At 36.3% G+C, this 16826-nt stretch overlaps 1 protein-coding gene across 1 annotated transcript in view; it reads left to right on the top strand.

Annotated features, from left to right (window-relative positions):
- Positions 1–9499, top strand: part of LOC137408458 (2-phosphoxylose phosphatase 1-like) — a 30715-nt gene extending 21216 nt beyond the window's left edge. Inside the window, exons 4-7 of the mRNA XM_068094994.1 lie at positions 1660–1836; positions 5065–5308; positions 6522–6631; positions 8288–9499. Coding sequence (XP_067951095.1) covers positions 1660–1836; positions 5065–5308; positions 6522–6631; positions 8288–8659 — 903 coding nt within the window. The 3' untranslated portion in view covers positions 8660–9499. The remainder of the gene's footprint in view (positions 1–1659; positions 1837–5064; positions 5309–6521; positions 6632–8287) is intronic.
- The last annotated feature ends 7327 nt before the right edge of the window (positions 9500–16826 follow it).

Raw genomic sequence — 16826 nt, 5'->3', positions numbered from 1 at the left:
ACAAGCTTATGACGGCACTTTCAATCGTGGCAGCCGTCATTGTTGTTTTGTGCTGCCACCGGCCGGTTTTATTGTGTTTGTCTGATCATATATACTTACAATCTTTTAGAGCTAGATCTAGGTCAATTTTATATCGCAAACAGTTAGGTAGGAGTTTGTATATTTATGATGTAGGCATTATTTTTAAACGTTCATTCAGGCGTTTATTAACATTACACAATTTTTGTTACTACCACGTTGTTGCAACACTCCACTACCTCTCTATAACACTATCACCTTACTACAACAATCTACCACCTTGCCACCACACTCCACTAGCTTGCTACAATACTCTACCACCTTTCTACAATATTCCATCACATTGCTACAACACTTCACCACTTTGCTACAACACTTCACCACTTCGCTACAACACTTCACCACCTTTCCACAACGCTTCACCACCTTGCTACAACACAGATTAATTTTGCATATACTTATTGCTCATGATAATCTGTCTCAGGGCACCAGACAGCTAGCGTACTAGTCTACTGTAATAATGCAATTTTTTGTCTTCAAATATCGACTGACTCATACATGAAATCGTATGTACATACGAAATAAAATATAGCTTGTAGGCTAGATCAGTGGTTCCCAACCTTTTTTTAGCTGCGGACCAGTTAACACTTGACAGCTTAATTTAATGCGGACTGGGGGCTTGAAATAATGCCTCGTTGTTATTTTAACACTTCCAGCTTGAATATTATTAGAAAACATTTTTATTATTATTAGAGTTATCAATTTTAATAATAAAAATAAAACGCCTCTTTCTTCTTAATTTTTCTAGATAGGTTAAATTTTGGTACTCAAGTGAGGAGAATGAGGTCATTTCGAAATATAAGACTGCTTGACTTAGACCGGACTGTGACAAAAGGGGACTAGCTACTTTATTTACAGTTGGTAGGAGAATTATCAACCCAAAAATAATTAGCGATTGTGCAATTATCTTCTGTAATTTGCATTTTTACTTAATATTTTATTCTCCCTTAGTCTGTAGATGAAGCGGTAAGTCTCTCTTTACTATTGTTCTAGACTTAGATAATAAATAAAACTAATAATAATCTCCAATTGGTTTTATGGCACCAATTAATAAGTAATGACCCCGCGAGATCCATGTCAAGGTCATCAGCATGAATTGGATAATTCTGCGATTCTTCAATTCGATCATTCACAGAAGAAAAATTTTATATGAAGTTTTTTACATTGAGATGATATAACTATTCTTTTGAGATTTTTTTGCTTTTACAACCTTTCATGAATAATACTTTGCTATAGGATCGAAATTTATGTTTCTATTGGTGTATTTGATGACAAGATGTCAGACAACGGTTATATTTTTATCAATCATCGACTGGATCGACCTTTTCTTCAATCAATTTTGCGAATAAAGGCTTTTACAGAACATTGTGTCACCAGATTCTTGCTGGTGGTGTCCTCAGACATCAAAAACAAGACACAGTAGTGGAGACTGTAGCATATGTGATCATTTTTACTTCTGGTCCTCAATTCTGTTACAGAGCTCTTTAATTTTCAGAAAGCTCTACTGGTTACTAGCTAGATTTTCTTTCTCATTCTTTCATTATTATAGATATTCCATTAATTTCATTTTCAATTTACCAGGCTTACGGGGAACAGCTGATATTGGACCAGAAAAATATTAGAGTCGTCTCCACTACATTTAGTCGAACTTATCAGAGCTCAATCGCTCTCATGTTCGGTCTGCTTGGAGAAGGTATCGATTTTGAATCTCTACACGTCGACTCTACAAACAACACGATGCTCTGTCGCTCCAGCACGGTTAGTAGCTTATAGATTAGGTTACTGTAGTTTCCACACAATTAACCATATTCTACCTTTTATTTGGTGCCTCATCTCTTTTCAAGAATATTGTATTGTTTTTTTTAAATAAACTTTCACAAAAGTTTACTAGATTTTATTAGAAGGTATCAGTATTTTTCTATCATCTGCGATTGTTTTGAATGTTTAAAGTAATCTTATGGCAAGGATGTTTCTGGATTAAAATTGACAAAACCGTCACGGTTAAAATGCTCAGACCGAGGAAAAGTGTGATTATGACATGTGTAGTAAAAAAGAGACCGACAGAATAGAGACACTTTACACTGCAACTTAGGTGCAATAGCCGATATCAACTATTGCAATAATAGCAGCTAGTAATGTCATTTTGCACGCATTTTCTTTCTGAGTGTTTTAACCGCAATCAAGTTTTGTCAATTTTAATCTTGAAGCTTGCTGGCAGTCAGATCACCTCAAACATCAAAATCAATCGCAAATAATAGAAAAATATCGATATTTTCTGATAAAATCTAGTGAACTTTCGTGCAAGTTCATCTTTGAGTATCTTTTGCTTTGCTTGCATATCATTGGTTAAACTAATAACAGTTGTTCCAATAAATAGCTTTTCCAAATTTAAGTTAAATGTTTATCCTGCTCCTCATTATAATGCAAATTTACTTGATTGGTTGATCAGCGTAAAACAGAAAGAGGAAAGGTTTGAGCGTTTGGCTATCTGAGCCGTGCCCAAGTTTCATATTGCTGTATTTATAACTCATTGCATCCCACAAGCTGCATTGCGCAGCTTGCTACAGCATTTGGGTATGGCCATGAGCCGCATGGTGCGGGTTTTACTAGGTTTGGTACAAAATATTTTGGATTAGTGAATAATTAATTAGCATATCATATCTGTACTTTAACGAAAGGAAACAATTATCCGCCTGCGTTGAGTCAATAAAAAATATGTATACAGCCCATCTTGTGCAGTTTCGCTTCGCAACTTTAGGTGTTAATTGTTTGTCACAATTCATTCTTGTCAATTACCACCGGTGTCAGACGCATTCCAGCAACCGATGGTTCACAAAATTGAGATCAATTGAAAGCGTACTCGTGGCACTGGATTGCTTCTGAGTTGGTGGAGATGAGATATGCATATTCATTTCATCTGGTTTCAACTAGTTCAGTGGGTCTTAACCTTGTTGGGTGTACAAGACCCATTAGTTTCATCTTTTCTTTACCGAACCCTTTATTGAAAATAATATAAATCTTTTTTTACATTTAATACATAGATATATGTTTTACTGGCGTACAAAATGAACTGTGCATTAACGTCACTGTTGTGTTCAAAGAACAAAATCATACGATGCATGAACTTGCAGCAAATAACATATCTTTCCATGAAGATTTGATATTACAAATAAGTTTGACTTCAACTGATCCCTTTGAGAGACCTCCGCCGAACCCCTGAGGCTGACTCACTGAACCCTTGAGACTGACTCACTGAACCCCTGAGGCTGACTCACTGAACCCTTGAGACTGACTCACTGACCCCCTGAGACTGACTCACTGAACCCTTGAGACTGACTCACTGAACCCCTGAGGCTGACTCACTGAACCCTTGAGACTGACTCACTGACCCCCTGAGACTGACTCACTGAACCCCTAGTGTTCAATCAGACCGAGGCAAGAACCACTGGACTAGATGAAGTTTAAGCTACACTGAGATTTTTTAGTCCTATTGGTTTTATGTACTTTTCGGTTTTTTTAATTTTGCCACAAATTTCATTACTTTCACCTACTCCTTGCGATGTTCCAAATTTTTAAATGTCGAATGTTGGAGACTACTTCAGGTGCTGAGTGCTAACTATTTTTTTAAATTTTAATTCATATGTGACAAAATTCATATCATAAGGCTACTGGAACCCAGGCAATCTAGTGTGCCATCAGAGATCGTCAGGTGTGTCGTGGAAAATTATCATTTAATGTTTTTTTGAAACTTCATCCATATAATATTTCTGTTCGCTCTTTCTGCCATGAAATGCAAAGAGTAAGTGATTGTGTAATTATTCAAGCAAGCCAGAAGATGATTTTATTAGCACAGATTTAAAGGTTTATTTGCAACAAAATTCACATTACAGTTATTTGGTATCAAAAGGTTCACCATGTCTTACTCTGCTGTGTTGTACGTGCAAAATATGTGGAAATGTGATTAAAAGCTCTTAAAAGCTCAAAAACGAACAGTTAATCAACGCCATCACAAAACTGCCACAGATTAGATCATTAGAATCTCTTTCCGAAACGGATTGAAGTCAGTTTATTTCTCTGACGTAATCATTCCATTTGGTTATTGTTTTGACACGTGATCTCACGTGAATTGAAAGGCCAGTAAAAGGCTCAATATAAAACTTCTCTTAGCCCTAGTTTATGACAAACACTTCGGGTTTTACCGAAGACCCCGTATCAAATATAGATGCTTTACAGTTTTGTTTCGGCTTGGTCTAATCGTCTAGTCGTAATCTGATCATGTGAGCCATACTTTCTGCCAAACAGCACGGATATTTTCTGCAGCATTTTTTGATTATTATAGGTGACCAACAGGTTCGTCATGTTTATCAGACAATGGTAGGTACTCCTTTGAGCTAAGGTTAAAAAATTAAACGAATTTTTACGGTAGGTTATAAGATATCAGTGCTGAAAGTGACAGCATTACAATGACGATGAAATAGACGCGTAAGAACAATAGACATGGTTTTATTGAATGCATGAAGTATATTTGAGAAAATATTTCGACGAATGAGGTTGCGTGAAAGTGTAAACAGAAGCCATCTCGTTCATCTACGTCCTATTTGAGCCGTTTTGGAAAGAGATTCTAATCTATGGCGGTTTTGTGATGGCGGCGATTAACTGTTCGTTTTTTAGCTTTTAAGAGCTTGTAATCACATTTCTGCATATTTTGAACCTACAACACAGCAGAGTACGACATGGTGAATCTTTTGATACCAAATAACTGTAATGTGAATTTTGTTGCAAGTCAACCTTTAATAGTTTCGGGCTGCTAAGGCCGGCTGAATGTCGCAAGTTCGAGTCTCGTAAAAAGCAATATTTCATCTCAACCTCTAAACCTGGCTTCAGGACAGACATGACTCTCATTATAGCAAAGATTGCCATAGAGGCTTGTCTGCAGTTGTTCGCGCATTGTTCCCATCCAGTTTGCTAAAGGTTTTATGTTCACAGAAGCAAGAGTGTTACTGTCCCCGGGCGGAAGTCTTCCTTCTGGAAGCGAAAAGAGATCTTGCACGCCTAAGAAAACATGATGAGAATTTCCACAAGTTTAACGATTCGATTCACAAAACATTTCAACAAGCGAAAATTGGTTCAGTTGAAGTGGAGTATCCGTGGAGCTCCGCGCATGACATGCTGGCATCTCGGTTTTGCTCTAGTGTGGGGCCATACTGCCAAAGAGGCACCTGTATTACTGGTGAGTAAAGACTGGGCCGTGAGAGAGTCACGCAACACCAAAGTGTTACTCATTCGTGACTGTCTCCAGTTTGGTGAGACATCTTGATGGCTCCGATTAGTAGTTTAAAGTTTTATGGAAATGTGTTGTTTTATCCTTCATATTGTTCATTCTTTGGTTATTTTTAACTTGCACTGTGGAATTTTTTGCTCGCTCTTACCAAATGATTTTATGCCAAAAGATTTTTGCCAACGTACATTCAGTATTTTCGCTTTAAAAGCTAGAGTTCTGTCATGAGCTTAGATTGAGAGTTTTTCAGAATTAGCAAAAAACCACACAAGAATCAATGCATTTGACAAGCAAAAGCCAAATTTAGTATTTTCTTTAATCTAGTGGAACGAGTTGCAAAAGAAAAATGCTATCGTTGTTGCAGTTTGTCTCAAAAACAGACCCCCATTCTCATTCCCATTAATATAAAAACACAGTTATCGGAAATATCTAAGGTGCAATTGTGGGAGAATTTCACTAGCAGAAATGCATTTAGGTCACTTTTTGCAATTTTTATTTCTTTTCATAAAAGCCTTTTCACTGGTCAAGTTTCTTTATTATGGTAGGTTTTTTTATTCATTCTTCCTGTGTTTTTATATTTTGTTATTTTTTTATTACATAGAAAATTTAATTAAATTGCTTTGCTGACAGGCTGTATAGTATTTGTCATGAATAGTATTTAAAACAAAATATTGCTATTTACTCCGTCGGTCATCCACAATGTATCTTGTAGGTATGCAAGCATTAATCGAAAACTAAAACAGGCTCAACCAAATATTAAACATCGTGAAAAACATTTGGTAAAGTTTTTATTAGTACCAAAGTATTTCATTGATTTGTGATGTTAACTTTTATATATAATAATAATAATTGTTCGGGTGAAATTTAATTTAAATGACAACTTTTGAATAACCAGAGTTTGATTAGTAAGGTTATTGACTTCAGTAAAAAACAACCTCAATAAAACCATTTTCTTGTGCACCTAGAAATTATATTGGCTGTTCTCTTAAAAGTTTCCAAATCTTATAAGACTTGACTTTGTTGGATTTTAAGAATCTGGATTTTTAAAATGATCTGAAAATAAACTTCTCAAATTTATGCCTTTGTTTGCTTTGAGTAGCTTTTTATTGTATTCTCGCTCAGAGCTCATAATTATCTCTCTGTATCCATTATTTTTCTTTCTCAGAAGCCCAAATTGATCTGAACTGGGGAAGCCTGAATTCTTATCATCAGGAAATGTCAAAGAATTCAAATGCAAGAGGCTGGGCTAAGCTTGCCATGTATCATTTTTTTCAGGTAAGTTATGGTCTAGCTCTCTAAGAATTAGGGTTACTTTTCCGGGTGCCACATTTTTCTTTGGTTAGTTGACTCTGTGGCTCAGCGGATGCTGTCATCACTAGGGATACGTTGTGATGAGTCCGAGAGTAGATTTTTTCTGTCCCATCATATTTTGAATTAAAATTCGGCAATGAACTGCTCATTTCCCTTATTTGAAATTCAAAACTTAATTTGAAAATTGAAAATCGATTTGTTCTGCTACGTTTTATACAATAGTTTTGCTTCTATTAGCAATTTAAACTATTGCTGCCGCTTGTTGCTGCCAGCAGTATCTTGCAAAAATACTGACATGATAATTGTTTTTACATTACATGTTAGATTCGAAATAAAACAACATTTTATGTTGGATATTACATATACAATGTAGGTTGATAGTTGAAGCACAGGAGCAATTGTGATTAGATGGCCTTGCTAACGCCTCTGGTCAAAAAACAAACATCAATGGTCCTTTTGTGATTCAAACCACTGACCCTCTGATCATTAGCTGTCATGCTAACTACTGATCTATCAATGTTCCCTGTGAAATACTGATAAGTGGAACAATGCGCATCAAATGATCGTCAGTCTTTTGCGTAATTGAATTGTCTTCTCTTTTTTACTATTTTAGGGCTTTGCAAATAGATCCCTAGATATATTTTAGTTGATTTAAAAAGGTGTACGATTATTTCTCAAAGAAAATTTTCTTGAACTCACTTAACAAATTTCCTGTTGTCTGCTTTTTTGCTTTGTTTTTGTAAATAAACAAGAAAATAATTTTCAAGATGTTACTCGACTATTCAAGGCTCAGTGGTGCCCAAATTGAGCACTTCAGTTACAACGAGTCGTCCTTGAAATGGCTGACGTCAAAATCAGCTTCAGCTGCTTGAGAAAAGGTACTTTTAACCCTTTAAAGGGTCAGTCACGCCAAATTCTAGCAATTTTTATTAGAAAAATTATATACTTTATATCATTTGTGATTCTTTTTGTTATTTCAGGTGATCTTATGTTTCAAGATTAAAATCGGCAAAACTTGATTGAGGTTAATAAATATGCTCAGAAGGAAAGACATGCCCAAACTTCTTTAAAATTGGAAGTATTGTTTATAAGGGATAAATATACGATGTCATCAGCATTGGGTACACATGTTTACACAGTGTTCAGAGGAAAACAATGGGACAATTTCTAACCAAACTATCTTCAAATCAGTTGAGACATCTATAGCAATGGATCTGAGGCTATATTTGATGATTTTTTTTAAACAATCCTGAACAAATACAAAATGAAATATATGCCAATAGAGACGTGTAGCACTGCAACTTGAATATAATAACTGATGCCATAACAAGAGGGACAACCACGAAGTACAACTACAGCTGACGTCATATTTGGAGATGTCTTTTTCTTTGAGCGTTTTAACCACAATAAAAGTTGATCAATTTTAATCTTGAAACATTCTGGCAGTCGGATCACCTAAAACAAGCAAAATCTCAAACGGTAGAAAAATATCTATAATTTCTGATGAAATCTTTTAAAATTTGGCTCGAGTGACCCTTTAAGTCATGCATTGTGTCCTATATTCACTCTGGGGTCTTGCTCTATAAGATGGTGTTACACGCCTGTAATTTCCTTTTTCAGGAGCTGGTTCAGAGGCTAACAAGGCATGCTACACATCCCGCTTCTATTAAAGACGTTTTTTCAGTGTATGCTGCTCACGATGTAACTATTAAACCTCTTTTCTTAGCATTGGAACTTCCTCTAAATCAGTGGCCTCCATATGCGTCCCGAGTTATGTTTGAGCTCTACAGGCCAACAGTTGATGCCGATACAGAGGAATTCTTGCTTAAGATTATTTATAACGGCCAAGATTTGACACGTCTGCTGAAGTTCTGCACGACCAGAATAGTCTGGTCGGGCTCTGGCTGCGCGCTTCGGGATTTTATCAATTATTTTAGGAATATGTTGCCTAGTGTAGGTGGAGACAACTTTGGACGAGCGTGTCGTGTGTAGAGCAGTAACAAAGGATATCTAACATGACATATAGTTTCCTCAAATCCTGGTGTAGCTCTATTATAAATCCAGGTTATCTAGTCTGTCTCTCATGTGGTGATCGATATAGTGCAATTCTTACATGGCTGGGTATGTTTTACATCGCTTTGCGAAATTCAGCATCACAATGAGCGAGGATTGTTAGCTTAATTTTTTTTTTTTAATTGATATGAAGAATCAGAATGTGACTCTCATATTCGCATTGTTTTTTTTTCCAAACTTTCAGGTTGCAAACTGTCTCTTAGGCTGCAAGGTGGTAATCAACCAAGAGACTAATTTTTGGGAGTTTTCAAAAATTCCATTCGTTCTGTTTTGTGCATTCTAGCGCCTTTTTTTTTATACAACATATCTCATTTTTGTTAATTGTATTGCGTTGTACTGCGACTAGTATGCAGTTTTATTGCCATAATCTATAATCTAAGTACTTAGTTTCGTATTTATCTATGGCTTGTGGAATCATTTCACACTGGTTTACTTTGCTAGGTGAAATATCTAGTCACTAACCCATTGGGTTACTGTTAACACTAACATCTTATATTAATATGTGTTAACATTAATGTCTTAATCTGCTAATATGCACGTTTAGTATAAAACTGTATCAATGTGTTAGCTCGATGTGTAAATAGTGTACCATATACCTCTATGTAACATTACTTCTATGTATAAACCACATATATTTTAACCTCAAACTAAGATTTAATTTGTTTCCTGTAGTCACATTTTTCAAGCGCTATGATGAGAATCTTACATATTATGTTTTATTTTATATATAATAGTTGAATATTGTAATACATCAACAGGAAGTAACCTGCTGCAGTTAGGGCTGAGTTGCAAAGTATATTGTGAGTTCAAGGTCATTGTGGTGTTGTGCCTAGTAACCTGTCGTAATTTGAGTATTGTACATGTATGTCTGGGGCCTCAAGTATAACTACACATGAAGGAACCCTTCTAAAACTACTTGTTATCGCAACTGAATAAGTAGGTTAAATCGCTCAAAAGAAAAATATGGGGGAAATGATGTCATGAATTGTTATCATCGCTATAGTTGATATCAATTATTACGCTAAGTTGCAGCATTATGCGTCTCTATTTTGTCGGTTTCTTTGCAATTATGGAAGTTGTAAATTAATTTTGATTTGATTCGAGTGGTTTGGCTGAAGAACTAAAACCGAGAAAGGTTTATTGCAGTTAAAATGCTCAGATTAAGTAGAAGTTAGAATATAATGTCTATATTTGCAAAAAAGGCTGACAGAATAGAGGCGCGTAACTCTGCAACTTGAACACAATAGCCGATATTAGCTATAGCAACGATAGAACTAGTGACATCATTTCTAACGTATTTTTTTCTGAGTGTTTTAACCGTGATCAAGTTTTGTTGATTTTAATCTTGAAACATCCTGACAGTCAGATCACTCTAAACATTAAAGACAATCACATAGAAAAATACCGATACTTTCTAATAAAATCTTATAGAAAAATCCAAGTCTGTTAGTATGTTCACTTAGTTCTGAGTTGTAATTGTACATAAATGATGGGAAACTATCTTGGGCATCGACTCGACATCGCGAGGTCGATCTGCTGCTAGCAATTGTTAGTCTCAATAATTTTTTTTTTGGAAATTTAGGGTTAAGATTTGTGTCGACACGAAAAAAAGGAATTGTCAATCTTAAATGAAGGTGGATGGCTAGAGTTCTTGGACTGTGCTTCAACAGAAAGCAAAACTAGGCAATGTCGGTGTTTACAATGTTTCTATTTAGCCACACAGCAAACTCGGTGTCCGGCGCATTTAGCAAAGAGCGGACAATTCTTGGACAACAGCACTGCCCTTCAGAACTAGTAACTTAATCTAATCAGGGTATATTGATGAACGGAAACAAAAAATACATATCTATCAGAAATTCACCGAAGAGGCTATTAGGCGAAACTTATTCAGGCAAGGCTGTAAATATTGATCATTAGGTGTACGCATTGTGGGTAATCTAACAGGAAGTTATCTATGTGTTAATTATATGGTAACACAATTTTATCATAATGTTCTAAAGAAATCATCGATACAAGATTCTTGGCATAACTTAATTATCTGCTCAATCAGGTGTCACTGGCATGTCGAAGGGCATTTTAGAAAGGCTCAGACAACTCCAAAAAAATTTTTATAGCATTGAACTTGGTTGTAGATATACCGCATTCAATCTAAGTATACAGATGATTTGGGATTGTGTGTGTTTAGGCTATTCTATATGATTCTTTACAAAAGCCAGTTTTAATTAGAACAAAATTACTATTAACATGGCAATTTTGTTTTTGTGTTTAGCTCAACACAGGGATGAAAAATTAGCCAAGGAATTATCAAGATGACACCTAGATTTTAAGCAATTTCACATAAAAACAGCTGTGATATAGCGATTGGTATTACAGGCATACTTTGACGTATGATTGCCCCAACATACGAGAATTCAAGATTCGAACAAAATTTTGAGCAAGTTTCTGCTTTGAGATACGAGAAAACTGAGATACGAGCTAGTTTTCGATGGCCACTAAATGGCAAGGTTTCTTTCAAGAGGCAGTTTTGGAAGACAGCATCACTTAATCTTTCTCGTTGAATCAATTTAAAGAAGTTTTTAAATGCTGGGTAAAAGTTATAGCGAAAGTGAGGCCAAAAGTGCCAAGCTGAAAAAGATAATAAAAAAATCAAAACAAAGACAAAATTAGAGTTAAGTTTGGTGAAAGATTAAAACTTAGCTTCAAGCATGTTTAGTAAACTGAATTCATTTAAGTTAAATTTAAAGTTTGTTATGTAGCATCACAAAAGTCTGGTTTACCAAACATGTCGCTGTCAAATCTCTCTCACTCCGCAGCTATTCACTTCGTCTCTCTCAAATGTAAAAACTCCACACAATACTGAAGATAGTATTGCTACATTTTATCTCAGATCATAACCATTTAATAAGTATTTGTTACTTTATTAGTGTATTTAATGCATTACAACAATTAAAAGCATGTTTTTCCATCATAATATTCTGTTTTAAGAGGTCTTTTCACAGTATAGGAACGAGTTAATTTGTATCAAGTTATTGCATATAGGAAATAGTGCTTTGACATAAGAGTAAGTTGACATACAAGCTCAGCCCCAAAACACGTTATGTTTGTACATGTACGTCGAGGTATTACTGTACGGATCTTTAAGCGGCAAGGAGCTGATTCAAGCCTCGTACAGAATGTCAAGGATGCCATACTAACACTGACTAGTACATTGTAGTGACAGTGTAGTGTTTACAATTAGTGTTTTCCAAACAGAATGTCTAGCATTTTGCCGCTGGGATCTTTTCATAGTTGATGTGGAACTATTATCTGTAATCAATATATGGATATTAACAATTTTAATTCTCTGTTGACAGCGACTATTTTTTCTTGGAATTTGTAGCAGCCTCACCTCGCAATCCTTAGCAATATGGTTTTACAAGAACATGCAATGTCGAGCCTCTTGTTACAATGTATCGCTGCCAGGATTTCGCTGCTGTTATGTGAACCACCCTAACTATCATTAGTATTAATAACTGAGCATAAAAAGGCTGATGAATGTGGTCTGTCATCTGATTCCACCGTCAATACTGTTCAATCTGTTTACTCTTTTGATACAGTACATCTTGGAATTCTTAGGTTGACAGAAGTCTTATTGGCAGCCATGAAAACCCACTAAGCTATGCAAACGCGTAGGTTGTCTGGTAGTTTCAGATATTTCACATGACTGTTTTGCTTGTTATCCTTTTTTCAAAAGACTGGTTAGCTGGCTAGCAGTAATGTATGTGGTCATCTACCCTGTATCTCATAGCCAGACGCTAAGGAATTAAGCTCACAAAATATGCTACATAAATTATCAGTAAATCCGTGTTGACCATTGACCAAAACTATTGTCCTCAAATAATTGGTAAAATATTCATTGGATACAAATTCCATACTATCACAATTAATCTTTTTTATACGCTAGACTTACTGCTCTATATTCTCAAGCTTATATACATTTGTGACTGGATGACGCAAGCTGTGGTAGAGCTCTTTATCGTGTGTACGTGATCAAAAAAATTCACTTGTGAGCCTTTGTAAAGAGTCCATTTCACTTGATTGTAGGTTATTTATATACTTGTGAGAAGATATTATTCAAACTTTCTGTGAAAAAATTTAAATTGCCGACTGCTGTTAAAAATGAGCATTTCAAACACTTAAATTATTGTAGTTGTCTATCTATGGTCTAAAGCTCGGTGGTAACAGGAATGACATCCAGCCTTAAATTGCTCTCTGCAACTGGACATGGCTCCAATCATTGAGGTTTCTCTGCCACTGGTCTCAGACGCCTTTAGCCAAAATAATGGAACCATTGTTTGTACAACGGTACTCTAAAACATGCACCGCCTCTGCTTGCAGTAAGCAGACATCATATTCAACTTTGAGAGATTGCTCATACGTAGCTATTTTTTCCTCAACAAACTTCCGTCAGACTAATTTTCATGGCAGAGGCAGCGTTATAAGATCAGGTGCCCTTCATGGCATCATCATAAGCCTTTCATGGATTTCTGGTAGTTGATCCACAACCTGTTAGAAGGCGCTCTAGGCCACAGCAACTTGGATAAGCATTGTCAAACGAAATGACTCGGGTCATGGCGGGCTAAGTTGCGTTAATCTAAATACTTGCTATTTTTTCTAATAGCTAACATTGATGGAACATTGACGACAACATAGTCATGCTGCCAGCCTGAACTAAATGCAGCAATTTCCGGCAGACAGCTCCCTCGGTGCCTTGATGTAGAGACATGGAGCCTTGGCGAAATGACAATGCGTTGACGGAAAACAACACCAATAAGTGCTGACCAGGCATTTGTCTAGGGAAAATATGCTCAAGTGCAGAGTAGTAGGAATACAATGGTATTACGGATAGTAACCTGTGACTTTTATTTTTGTTGCGGCATACAATGAGACAATATAAGGTTACTTAGTGGAGTAGACAGGGTGGGCAATTTTACAGACAAGGCTCTGAGGATCAAATGTTTATGATATTCCCACCCGCTGACAAGGTATATCAGTGCTACCTCATAGCTTGGGTCAAACTTTCGCAGACTGGGTATCACAAAAAATTGTTTAAACGTAATGGAACAGCCTCTCAGTTGGTTAAGCGCCAAGTTTACAGCTTGATGGTCGTCCTAACAAAACTTTAAGAGAAAAGATTTTTTCCATTTCATAGTCATCTACTTCAGCATTTTTAAAAGTCCACATTGGCTGGCTGCATTTCTGTGTAATGCGAAGAATGCCTTTCAGAAGCTAGGGTAAATGAAGTGTGCCAAATATCAGTTAGCAGCCAATGTTTGGCTAATGTTTTGAGACATACTTGATCTTTGCATGATGCTCATTTCTATGGTGGCAATTCTTGAACTGTGGCCAATTTGACTAGGTACTCAGCCTTGTTGGTATGGCCACCATGACAAGCGAAAAGGTTGTTGTAATGTTCACATACTTTTATAATTTTTTTACACCTGTTAGGCTGAAGAAATCGGTAGGCTTTTCTAGCTTTTGCTTGTTTACTTGAGAGCACCTGCAAGCACCTGCTAACGTAGACAGTGGTCTCATAAGCTGATAGCAATCAATAATGTATTGTCCAGCAATAGCTCAAAGGTTCACTGTGTACAGGGAAGTGTGGAATCCCACCTTTCACTCATGAGGGTTATCTCATACTTCTACTCAGTAGTTACAAATAGAGAAAGTAGACACTAGGTGTGAGTCTAAAAGCAGTTTTCCCAGATTTACGTCACTGCTTTGGCTATTGTTGCCTTTAGTAATATGTCGGTGAGGACCTACAAAGAGATTAATTGTAAAACATCTATTCGAACGTCATGACGCTATGTTTTTGGAGTCTAAAGTTACGTTTTATTAGAGGTGACGTTCAAATAAAGGGTGCCACTGTATTTTCCGACTAGCTCGTCAGAATTTTGGGAGAATAAATTGAACTCTTGACGGGCCAAGCGATGCAAATGTAACCTATATTTTGCACTCTCCTTCGTGAAGAGCTCAATGTCATCAAAAAGCCTTCAGGTCAGGATCACTATGTTTCCATGATGCGCAGTATTTCGGAGTTGCGCTCTCTCCGAATCATGGAAACGGCGTCTTCGCACTGAAATCACTGTGCACTGATCATTGCGAAGCCAGTGCAAATTCGCAGCAAGGAAATGGCAGTTGTGCAGTGGCTGCGCATAGCTCTCTTGCTGTGAAGGCAGATTCATCGAGGGCCATAAACTAGTACAAAAGTTATCCCGCTTATCTTGTTTTTTTTCTATTCTTCCAATTTTCTTTCACTTAAATTTAATTATGGTGTGCACCCACGAGGATGATGAGGTGATTACATTCCTGGACTTTGTTATTGATGCCAACACTGTTCGAAAAATAAATGGCAAGTCCTACAGTAACATTTAAATAATATATTACTTAAAAATACCTATTAAAAATATATTACTTTGTAAAAGTTGTGTTAAGGTTTGTAAAACCTTGTGAATGTGTATTGTAAATAAAAGTATTATGACGACAGAAGCATAAAAAGACCGTTTCTGACGTTCGGTATCCATGATCGATTCTATGTCTCCATCCGGCGATTCGATTTATACAATTTCTCTTCTCAGGCTAATTTGCTTAAAACCACTGCGCATCATGTAAACGTACAATCCCCTCGACTTCAGAGGGGGGCTGCATCGAAGCACTGCGCATCATGGAAACATAGTAATTGTAAACCGCATTGTGGAGGAAACTGATGACAATAAGATTGCATTTAGACCTTAGTAACTTTGAATCAGAGTGTAGTTCTGATGCTTGTGACAATCGATCTTTTCAGGTGCATGGTTACTACAACCATGGCAACCTCTACAGCAACAATGAAAAGAATTAGTTGTTATTGATCTTAACGAGTCATTATTAATACCATTTTGTGGACACTTTTCTCATGATAACTTTCTATTATGCATTTGTAAAGATCAGAGAATATCAAAGTGACGGACAAATAGAGGTGACATTCAATTAAAGGGTGACATTGTATTTTTAACCCTCTTCCTATAGGGGCGATCTATTGGAGGCGGTGTTCAAATAGAGATGGCGTTTAAATAAAGGTGGCATTCAAATAGAGGTTTTACGGTACACGTAAAATAAGATGGTCAAAAGCTTGGGTACGACTGGATTCACATTTCACTATTCATCGATATGCTTGGCAAATTATTGCAAAAGCAGCTTAGAATATCAATTGAAAAATTGAGTGTTAGCCAAACTGCTAAGATCCGGTGCTAAATAATCAGTGTTGCTGTTGAACTGCTATGATGCAAAATGATTAAACGATTTATTAAAATTCTTTTTTGCTAGAAATTTGTTTGATTAAATGTATATATTTATTAATGTTGCCATCTTCATGTATTAAGGGATAGTTTTATAGTTATATAGGATAGCTCTATAGTTATATACTCTTTAGCATTGATCCTTAAATACAGCATAGCTTGAACTAGTGGCATTTTCCAAAAAACTGTGTTGACAGTTTATGAAAGCCAAGTTCTCTATACCGTAAAACCTCTAATCCACCGCCATCTTTATTTGAATGCCACCTCTATTTGACCACGGCTATAGGAGAAAAGTAAAAAATAGAGTGCCACCCTTTAATTGAGTGGCATCTCCCTTTAACCGCCACTATGAAGGAAGGGTTGAAAAATAGAGCACCATGGCATTCAAATAAAGGTTTTACGGTATGTCAGTCTGCGTAATTTGATGATCTTGAAATTTCATTAAAATCAAGCCATGGTGCCTTGTATAACCATCACTTTCACTTGCTCCTTTGCTTTTGAAGGTGTGAAAAGAGGCAGCGGTGTCAAGATAAAAACGCCAGATGAAGTTTCTACGACCAGTAAAAAATGGTCTAGCTATTACTTGCTAAATGAGTAATAACGAGTCCATTTTTACAGATTTTAAAAACTTTCCCTTTGCGCTGCTACCATTTTTCAGAACTAGACGTAAGAATTTTCCATCCTTTCACTTATTCTTTTCGGCAAGAATATGAAGAACTTCCTTGTGATATACTGTATATTTCGTTTAGCCTTTTATCAGAAGATATTTG

The sequence above is a fragment of the Watersipora subatra genome, chromosome 11 (assembly GCF_963576615.1).
Source record: "Watersipora subatra chromosome 11, tzWatSuba1.1, whole genome shotgun sequence".
NCBI lineage: Eukaryota > Metazoa > Bryozoa > Gymnolaemata > Cheilostomatida > Watersiporidae > Watersipora > Watersipora subatra.
This window is presented reverse-complemented; position numbering and strand designations above follow the sequence as displayed.